Source organism: Malus sylvestris, chromosome 8, assembly GCF_916048215.2.
Source record: "Malus sylvestris chromosome 8, drMalSylv7.2, whole genome shotgun sequence".
NCBI classification, from domain to species: domain Eukaryota; kingdom Viridiplantae; phylum Streptophyta; class Magnoliopsida; order Rosales; family Rosaceae; genus Malus; species Malus sylvestris.
In genome coordinates, this window is record NC_062267.1 from 29,388,523 (window position 1) to 29,399,621 (window position 11,099).

The 11,099-nt window shown below is 36.8% G+C and overlaps 2 protein-coding genes across 2 annotated transcripts; both read right to left on the bottom strand.

The window, feature by feature from the left end:
• Positions 1–1,991: 1,991 nt before the first annotated feature.
• LOC126631157 (serine/threonine-protein kinase-like protein At5g23170) lies at positions 1,992–3,865 on the bottom strand. Its single transcript, XM_050301315.1, has one exon. The coding sequence runs from the start codon at positions 3,370–3,372 to the stop codon at positions 2,314–2,316; it is 1,059 nt and encodes a 352-aa protein (XP_050157272.1). The 5' UTR covers positions 3,373–3,865; the 3' UTR covers positions 1,992–2,313.
• Positions 3,866–6,239: 2,374 nt separating this feature from the next.
• Positions 6,240–6,989, bottom strand: LOC126631524 (uncharacterized; the record flags this gene model as incomplete). Its single annotated transcript, XM_050301641.1, has 1 exon — positions 6,240–6,989. A coding segment is annotated over one exon (522 nt), but the record flags the coding sequence as incomplete, so codon positions are not given.
• Between the last annotated feature and the right edge of the window lie 4,110 nt (positions 6,990–11,099).

An 11,099-nucleotide genomic window follows, 5' to 3' on the forward strand; every position in this document is an offset into this window, starting at 1 on the left:
AACCAAAACCCAAAAGTCAATAGGAAACCGAATACTTCGGTATTTTTCGGGATTACCAAACAAATGGGATTTGGAAACCAATCCCATATCGAAAATTTCGGTATTTTTCGAGATGGGATTCCCGAACTTCAGGATGGTTTTGGTTTGGGATTTTTCGGTTTGGGTTTGAGACTTTTTCGGTTTGGTTTGGGATTTTCCGGAATTTTTTCCAGCCCTACCATGTAAGTGACCAAATAAAAAATAGAAAAATTAAAAACCACATGCCATTGACTAAGTAATTAATTGACACAATTTAAAATATAATACCACAAAAAATTTGGAACATGTGCAAATTTGTTTCTTGTAAAAAGAATTCAAAACAAAAGAATATATATAAATATTGTAGCATATTATCACAACAACATAAGTGGTATAGTGGTTAAGGCGTTAAGGAGTTAAGTGGGAGGGGTTCGAACCCCTCTATGCTCAAAATTAAGACTTTTCAAGAATTTTTGGACTAATATCGCGATATTTTGACGAAAACTCATTGGATACTCATTAAAATATCGGTAACTCAAAAAAACGATAATATCGCCGATATTTTGGATATTTTCTTCCATGTCCATAACCTATTGGGTTCTTATAGAGATTTTTTTAATATGTCCAGAGAACCGGCACATGTAATTAGACAAGTAGAGGAGATTTTTATTTCAAGTGTCCCTTCACTTATATGATAACATATAACACATGTAACCGTGTTTCAAACATACTTAAAAATCTCTCGTATTCTTAATTTTGTGTTTTTCTTGTTCCCTGTGTGTAAACAAAAGTGTCTTTTTTGTTACAATGACTTATTGGTTTTGACAAATTTCTTTTTGGGTTTGAACTTTCCAGAATCCCCATTGATTCCGTTTTGGAAGCTTCACGTCCTAAATATTAGGAATTACATTGCGTGTCCTTCCCAATCAAATTGGTAACAGTTTGCAATCTTACAAACAATGGGTCACCTTTTTTTTAGTTGTCGAAAAGGACACAACATTTGCTAAAGGGTGGTACCACACATACATTTTTATTTTTCACACTTTTTATTTTTTTACTTTTTCGCTTATGAATAGAAGGAATTGAACAGGATCTATGAACAAAAATTAATAAGAGCGCGTGGAAAGTAAAAAGGCGTGTGTCATTTTTACCTCTCACAAACTCCTCTCAATTTTCAGCGTCTGATTGAATGAGTTGAAGTAGATCGATGAACAAAAATTAATAAAAGTACGTAGAACTGTAGAAGGTAAAAACGGATATGTAAATAATACTACCCTTGTGAAATTGTAAGTGGGGGTTGGATTTGGTTCGGGAACTGAACTGAATCATGAAACCGAAAACCAAACCAATTTTTTCGGTATGGAAAAAATATTGGATACCGAAACCGAACCAATTGTACCGGGATCCAGATTTTCGGAAATCACAAAATAATTTTTGGTTTCAGGCCACTTCAGTATTGGGCCAAACCCAATTTCACAGAAGCCCAAATTTTACGGAAACCCAATTTCACCCCGACGAATTTCCGAAAACTTCGATGGAAGAACTATTTGTGCACGGTGAGAGGTAGTGTACTTGGAACCACTGATTATTGGTACATAATTTTGTTGTGTTTCTTGCTCTGTAATTCAATTTGATTTATGTTACTCTAGCTAGTATAGGTTTTCCACTGGTCAAGCATAGGTCTAGCGTATGTATACATACACGGAGATACATACATGAATACATGCATGCAAATGAGGGTTGACTCAGTTGATAAGGTCTTTGCCTTGTGTGTCATCCCTACTAAGATTTCAATTCCACTGCCACCTATTCACATTGGGTGCGCGAGAATAAGCCAATCTCTCCCTAAATTTTTCATCACCATACATACATACATACATACATACATACACAACGCCATGTATAATTATCAACATATATATTAGTTTGTACTCATTATTTTGAAAAGAATGGATAAAACACAACCATGTATAAATTATCAACATATATATTAGTTTGTACTCATTATTTTGAAAAGAATGGATAACAATAAATTAAGAGCTAGCAGTGCCATCAGCATGGTATGACACGCACATAGACACGAACGTCGTGATATTCTCTGCCCACCTAATATTTGGGAATCTTCTATTTGGACTGCATGCCCGGTAGGTTTTTCTAAAACATCAAATATATATATATACTTACATGGAAAGGCAAAGGCTGCTTCCCACTGACCCACCCGAGTTGCTTACTCAACCGAGTCGTGGCGAGTCGACTCATCCCATTATACCATAACAAGCTTTCGGATCTTTCCTCCTATTCCTTTCCAGCATCAGCCAAAACCTGCCACAGCAACAGCTTCCCACTTGAGACATGATCACCAAGAACACCATCATCACTTTGTTCTAGTACTGTTGCACATTTTTCCTGCTGCCATTTTTTAGCTATATCTTTTTTCTTCCTCCTCACCAAGTTCCTCCACATACTAATCCAAATCGGTAGCCTAACTCGCTTGATAACACAGTTTTCCATCTCCGTAACAATCCCTCCGATCGTCGGACGATTTTCTACGTTGGACGATACACAACTCGCTGCAACATATAAAATGTGCCTTATTGTGCTTGACATGTCCATCGGAAGCCCTATCCTTGCATCACAAATCTCGTCAATTCGTTCTTCTTCGATCAATGCTACTGCCCAATCCACTATCGAAGCTGGTGACTTAGAAACATCGATGACTTTCCTGCAGCTAATAATCTCAAGCAACACAACACCAAAACTAAACACATCGTTCTTGGTACTTAGTTTGCTAGGAGTGGTGTAACAAGGGTCCAAGTATCCAATAGTACCTGCAGCGGGTGGACTCACCTGACTCGGCGAGTCAAAGAGCACGGCAAGTCCAAAATCCGCCAACTTGGCATTCCAATCTGAATCGAACAAAATATTTTCAGACTTGATGTCCCTGTGGATCACCGTAGGCTTCCCTTCGTGAAGAAATTGGACCGCGCGGGCGACTTGGATGAAGATTTCTATACGTTTAGGCCACGGTGGCGGTGTAGGTGCAAGATGAAGTAGGTCATGGAGAGAGCCATTGGGCATGAACTCCATGACAATGAGCTTGTTGTTGTTCGAGTGATCTTGGCTCGTTCCAAGAAGGCTTATAACATGCTGATTTTTGGGTAGAGACGATAACACACATATTTCATTTTCGAGCTTGTAGTGGTTGTCACGATGTTGCAATGGCTTCTTTAGGGCAACCATTTTGTTGAGTAGCATGGCTTTGTAGACCATTCCATGGCTACCTTTACCGACGAGCCGAGTCGGAGAGAAGCTTCCTGTTGCGTTTACAAGATCATCATAATCAAAGCCCACCATTTAACCAAGAAGTAATTAAACTTTGGTACCCTGAAAAATGTACGGTTTTAGTGTTTGATTGTTATGAAGTTTGATGGATTGGATGTGTATGTAGGTGAGAGTTGGCAGGAGAAAAAGCTGGACGTGCTTTTGGAGATGCCAGCGAATAAAGCGGCTGTGGGGAGACGTCAAAAGAAGAATGAGTAGACAGAAAAGGAATTTGAATCTTCTTTCGACTCTGTTGTCTAGAACTTAAGGACTCAAAAATTTGAGTCATTTATTTATGTGGGATGATTCAATAAAATGAGTTAATGGAGATCATTAGATTCAATTTGAATGATTCAGATTGTCTGATTGTTTGGTTTCGAACAATGAGATGCATAGACTATCCCTATCCATAAAAAAGAAAGAAAAAAAGAAAGAGTTATTGAGAAAAGGAAAAGGTTGTGAGTAGTGCTGCTGAGAAAAAGCAAAGGAACCCTGACGAGGGATGAGATTACGATGCTCCAAAAGAAAAGGGATTCTGACGAGGGATGAGATTTCGATGCTCATTAGAAATTTTTAGAATTTTAGATGCTGGTTGGCTTTGCCTGGTTGTTTTCGGGCCACTAGTCCTTGAGCCTTTAATACCCTTTTGATATTCTAAGTTGAATTTAAATCTAATTTTTAAGGGAATAATACATTATATAAATTTTATAATTGAAATCGTTTAATTTTTTTAATTTATATTTGAATTTAAAAAAAAAATTATATATTGTTTATACATCCAAATGTATGAAACAAATCTATAGTTTGAATACTAAATAATCTCTTCGATTTGAATGTTTCCGATTATAGACTTTATATGAAGATATGATATTTGCACATAGTGGAATTTATTTTGATACCAATCTAATAATTGACTTGGAGTTTTTTTCTTTTTCTACGATGTGATAATTTTTATTTTTTATATAAACAATATTTTACACTAAATTTATTGAAATTATAGGGAGGGAAATCGAATTGAGTATAGAAGGAAAACACACTGTTCTAGTCAACTTGACTAAGCCCAAATTTACTTACCACGTGATTTTTTAAGATAATCTTTAACTATGCGAAAGAAAAACTTTGGTGGAACGTGAAAGACACAATACGCTAACTAAACATTTCTGACTCATATTTGCACATTAACTTGGAGTTACTGAGATTATGCTAAGTGAGGTTTAGATCATAAATATATACTTTTTCTATCAAAAATTTTAAAAAATTCGAACTTATAATTTCTAACCATAAAAATATAAACACTGCTAAACAAAGAACTAGTTTATTTAAAACCTTACTTTTAATCAATTTGCTTTTGTGTGATTGATTGCTTTAGCGTGAAAAAATATTGTTTTGAGCTTAGATTTAAAGTTTCTACTTGCTACTTGGTTAATCAATAAAAGCCAAAATTCGAAGCTCCAAACCCCCTTTCTATATACTGAAAAATTAGCATTGTCAACGATTTTCTCGATGTGTTATCCATGGTCCAGACCATTGATCGATTTGGTAATATAGCTCAACTACTGAACCCCAAAGTCGTGGTGGTGGTAAAAACAAGTATTGCTTTGAGAAATTTGACAAACCAATGTGGCATGAACATTACTTCCACAAGTGACCAAACAACCAAAAGCTTTGCAACAATCGGTTCAGAAATCCAACCATTTCCTGAAGTAGACATAGTTTGATGGGGAAATAATGCAATTACCTTTCCAAAATGTTTGGCAAAACCGGGAAGAGATCTGTTCCACCAAGTCCTAGGGATCCAAACCCTTGAAATTTGATCAAACGGCTATAATTATTATAACTTTTAGAGAGGTTCTCTGTTTGTTACCGTTAGATCAAATTTCAAGGGCCCGGATCTCCGGATCCCTAAGACTTGGTGGGAGAGATCCGGATAGGATCTCTCTCGGCAAAACCAATGGTTTCAAGGATTCACACGAAATAAAAACATATGATAACATCATCCTTCGAGCGGATTGAGCACGTGACCAATTAACTGAACTGTTTCAGTCATTTCCTCTCTGGTGAAAAACAGGACTAGGTGATCAACCACATGGCATCTTTTGTCAGTTAAATAAGGACACGCGGATACAAATTTACACGTCTCTGTTGTTTGCACGGAATGTCAATGTGGCGATGTACCCGTGACATGTGATTCTTTCTCCTTGAAATCTCACATCACATAGGTCATTTTTTCGGGTGTGGCTATGATGCCTAGTGGTACTGGATACTCTAGATTTGTAGCCGTATAATTAAGAAAAGAATTGATATGTTTATAAGTAATTAAATCATCACTTGATTTTATAAAGGAACCTCAACTTCTTCATGAATTTTTAAATATGACCGTTCATTTTTCGACGTACTCAATGCTCTGTTGCATTGTAGAACAACTGCATTGTTTTCTCTGATCTTTACTCCAAAGATGCTTAGGAGATGAACCTTAAGCTGTACAACTTAGCTGCACCTTATGACTAAAATGAACATAGCTCAACTACTGAGCCCGAAAGTCGTGGTAGTAAAAACTAGAATTGCTTCGACAAAATTGACAAACATAACGTATCATGACTTCCGCAAGTAACCAAACAACCAAACGAGACTTGGCGCAAAAACCGAGTGCAGCGCTCTAAGATTCTTACAGCCAACCAAAATTAGTGGGACCAAGGGCGGAGCTACCTAAGGCCCAAAGAAGGCATCCGTCCTCACTTAGATTTTTGGACGATGAAAAAAATTGTCATGACAATTAAAACAATAATTAAATTTTTGATTTTGGTTTCGAATATTCCACGTTTTCTAACCTAAATCAAACTCAATTGAACTGGGGGTTTTATAAATAGATTGGATTCAACCGATGAAGTATCATAACTTGATATAAAAATTTAGTCTGCAAAGTATTTTATATGAATTTACTTCATCCATTCGTTTGTGGCATTACAATTTAAAATTTAACTTTTTAATTTAGAGATTTTTCATTGTACTTGACCCTCAACAACTTAACACCCATTATTTTACTTGGTTGTTTTAGGACGTCCCCAGTCAAAAACATTTCTAGCTCCGTCCTTGAGTGGGACAAGCTTTGTTGTTGTTATACAAGCAGTTCAGAAATCCAACCATTTTGCGAAGTAGACGCAGGTCGATGGGGAAATAATGCCATCCGGTGTACATTGACTTATCCGCGGACAAACTCCACACGGAATGGAAGCCATTGCGCCTACTTTGGTTTCCCCTCGGGTACCTCCCTTGCTTTTGCATTTATAGCAAACTTTTCCGATTTGAATAGAAGCAAACTCCCCCATCCCAGTGCTCTTCACCTCCACGACTCGATTGTCCAGAACCAAATCCCTCACAATCTCCTCCGTTTGCTGTTTCGTAAACTCAGTCTTGAATATTTTGGTCTTTCTGATCGCGTCTGCAATTCCCTCCAACGTAGCGACCTTGTGCTGATATATCATCTTCGCAAACTGGTCTTTCACAAGGTTTATATAATCTTTGTCGAGTTTCCCCTCCGAGTACCAAGCCCCACCGGTTAGCTCCTTGGAAGGCTCGAATTCTGTAGCAATGTAATGCTTTCTCCCCTTGCTTTGGACGTTTACGACTTCTTGTATCAGTTTATTGGCTTGAAGTGACGTTTACGACTTCTTGTATCAGTTTCTTGGCTTGAAGTGTTTTCAACGTTGCGTTAGACACCTTGTCAGGGGAACGGAAAAGGATACCTTGATTTAATTCGCGTTCGTCCTCCTTACGCGGGAGAAGAGGCGTGGGAGGGGAGGGATTTGGGCGTTTGGTCGGCGGGATTGCCGGATTGGGAGTCGGTGATAAAATTGAAGTTTCATCATAAAATCAATTGAAAATATAGTCTAAAACTATATAAGCACATAGCAAATCTTGTCCCTCACCGATCTCAATATATCCCGCACATGTGGCAAATTTTCAAGTCTACATTGATCTCAACACTCCCTGTCAAATTTTCAAGCCTACACGTGGACAACAACTGAGTGACGTAGAACGTGTGTGGTCGTTTGGTTTCACACGAGAATAACCCGCTCTGATACCTCAACACGCCCCGCACGTGTGGCGAATTTTCAAGCCTACACCGATCTCAACATGTTCACACATGTGTTGAATTTTCAAGCCTACACGTGGACTACAACTAAGTGACGTGAAACGCGTATGGCCGTTTGACTTCACACGAGAATAACTCGCTTTGATATGAAATTGAGGTTCAACCATAAAACCAATTTTCTCATATAAGCATATAATAACCCTTGTCTCTCACCGATGTGAGACAAGCTCAACATTCTGGACTCTCAAATCAGGACGGGAGGAGAGGAATTTTGCAGATGCAGAGTTACAGTCGCCACTGGGCGATGGTGGTCCGATGAAAGATGGTGGTCAGGTGGTGGTGTGACTGTGCTGTCGCCGCTGTCGCGATTCGCCGAGGCCGGCCCAAAACTACTACTATCGCAATAAACTCGAAAACACTGGAAATTCCCAATTTACCTGGGACGGTAAACAGATCTTGCCGTTTGTGGGCTTTATTATTATTAACAAAATATGGGCCGGCTCGTTTGAACTCGCAGCCCAAACAAAAGCAAGAAAAAACAACATTAACGCGACCTGCACGTGGCATACAATTCTTCTCTGATATTTATTTATTAATAATATTAACGGCTCGTTTGGAAATGTTTTTAAAATGACTGAAAGCGTTTTTGATTAAATGTTTTTAAACTAATCCTTAATAAAAAGTCAAGTAAATTCTGGAAAAACGCTTAAACTAATCCTTAGTAAAATGTTTTTGATTAAATGTTTTTAAACTAACCCTTAGTAAAATGTTTTTAAACACATATGTGGTGCTTCTTTCAAAAAACACTTAAACTGCGTTTAAAATCCAAAATCAGTTTCACCAAAAGTGTTTTCAATCATTTTCAAACCACTTCCAAACGAGCCTTCAAACCCTTAAGTACCATCCACCTCCATCCAAAACCTCTTGCAATTCTTCTGGGTGTCAGACTCTGTGCAACGAGAGAGATAGAGGAGGAAGGAGAGAGAGGTTGGAATCAAAAGTGGTTGCATATGTTTAATGTTATGGAGAGAAGGAAGGAGAGAGAGATTGGAATCGAAAATGGTTACATATATCTTAGTGTTTTAATCCAGCGGTCATATGTAACCACTTTCGAATTATGAGTTTGAGTGGTGGAGTTTTGAGTTGGACAAAGTTCTTCCCAAGGGTTTCAATACTCTTGAAACCAAAGGATGTAAGTGATTATATTCGAAAGATTTTGTTAATACGACATCAATACATGGTAGATGTGTTTGATATGATATCAATATTTGATATTAATACATGAATATAACATTGTTAATATGACGTTGATATTCAGTTGTTATATTATTGTTAATATGGGTGTAGCCCTCTTGATCCAGTGGTGGTATTTGGACGTTCATTCACTTATGAGTTTGCCTTGGTCTCTATATGCAATGCGGAGATTACACGGTGCTAGGTCAAATCATGTTTAGTTACAAGAACCCTCGAGACCTCTGCTTAATTTTCTAGGCACTAGGCTCTTATCAGCGGTCCAACTAGTGTCTAATACCTTTTAGAATGTTGAATGGCATAATTTTGACAAAGTAATTCGTTGTCACATATTTGGGACAACTTCTGAGAGAGATGAATTTTACACTTGAAGTAGGACATCCTTGAATGATTGAGGGAGAATATATATTGGTATTGGCACACACACGCCAAACTATATATATTATTGAAAGATGCTCTTCCAAATATGGTAAAATTCGAAATTAAAAAGGCCTAAAAAATTGATGTTTCTGAAATCAATTATGTGAAATAAGCTTATTTGAGGAATATGTTGGAACGTACTTTACAATATATTTTTTGAATCCAACTGTTTATTTTTTAAATCTTTTCTTAAAAACCACGTCTACTAAAAAGCACCTAAAACCAAATGTCACATCTTGGCTCGTGCCCCCATCACATCCCGCGCTCGACTTTACCGTAACATGATATTGTCCGCTTTGGGCTCCGGCCACGCCCTCACGGTTTTGTTTTTGGGAACTCACACGAGAACTTCCATGTAGGTCAACCATCCTGGGATTTCTCTCGTGCGAACTCACTTAACTTCGGAGTTCTGATGGACTCTGAAGTCAGTGAGTTCCCAAAAAGTCTCGTGCTAGGTAAAGATGAGAATATACATATAAGGCTTACATGATCCACTCTCCTGGACGATGTGGGATGTTACACCAAAATCATATGATCACTGGATTAAATAATAGTTATTTTAGTGTTTCTTTGAAGAACATAGTCGTCAATTTTTTCATAATAATTGAACTTCTTAATGATTTTGGTTTTCTTTAATTTTTTGTAAAAACAATCTATCACTGATGAATTAAAATTTAGACGGCCCAGACTATGAGAAAATGTTATAAAAGTGACCCCACAATTGATTCTTCAATAAAAGAGGATTGTGTGTATATATGCATATTATAAAATTCTGATTGAGGGGGAGGAAATAAAAATGCTTGAAAAGTCACTTAGTATTATGGTTTAATATTTTTTTTTCACTTGTAAGTGAGATGTCTTAAGTTTGATTATCATCAAAAGCAAATATAAACTATATTATTGCTAGCTCATTTTTAAGTTTAGCCCACTACCTCGCCCTTTTACGCCCTTTTAGTGTAGAGAGTAGAGTCTACACACAACGTACCAGATATTTAGCTGTTATGCATGTGGAGCCCCTTCATTGCCGATTGGACGCATGAAAGTTTCTAGCTATGGTAGTACAGGGTACAAAACTTTCTTTAATTGAACGTCTTAATGATTTTGGTTTTCTTTAATTTTTTGTAAAAATGATCTATCATTGGTGAATTAAATTTTAGACGCTCAGACTATGAGAAAATGTTATAAAAGTGACTCCACAATGGATTCTTCAGTAAAAGATGATTGTGTGTATATATGTACATTACAAAATTTTGATTGAGGGGGGGGGGGAAATAAAAATGCTCGAAAAGTCACTTAGTATTACGGTTTAGTAGTATTTATCTTCGCTTGTAAGTAAGAGGTCTTAAATTTGATTCTCGCCAAAAGTAAATTTGAACCACATTATTGCTAGCTCATTGTGAGGCTTAGTCTACTTCCCCACCTCTCAGTGTAGACAATATAATTTGTTAAAAAAAAAAAACTTAAAAATGTAAGAACATAGGTCCTACAAACTAGAGAGTATGAAAGATTTTTCAATGTTATCAGAATACGGGGTGATACACCACGTATCATTATACAAATAGTGAGATATGTGTCATAAAAAATTAAATTTCTCACCACTTATATAATGACACGTAATGTACTATATACAGTGTACCAGATATTTATTTGTTATGCATGTGGAGCCCCGTCAATGCCGACAGGGACGCATGAAAGTTTCTAGCTATGGTAGTACATGGTACAGAACGTACCTATAATTATAGGGATTGACATGGATTCACCTATAAATAAACAAGCAATTAATGCAAGTGAATAAAATGTCTATTATATATATATATAATTGTTATTAGTATTTCAAAATTTTCATTTTAGATTTCAAACTTTCTATATTAGGAAAGAAAAATGCACTTGTGAGGAGTGTAGAATGAGATTTTTGAAGTGTCAGTAACATTTTCCTATATATAATCTATGAGAAATTATTTCGGCACTCCCAGTTTTTATAGACCTACGTAAGTTT

What these genes read in the sequence shown, in the direction of transcription:
- LOC126631157 (XM_050301315.1), bottom strand. Translation starts at nt 3,372, where the DNA reads ATGGTGGGCTTTGATTATGATGATCTTGTAAACGCAACAGGAAGCTTC.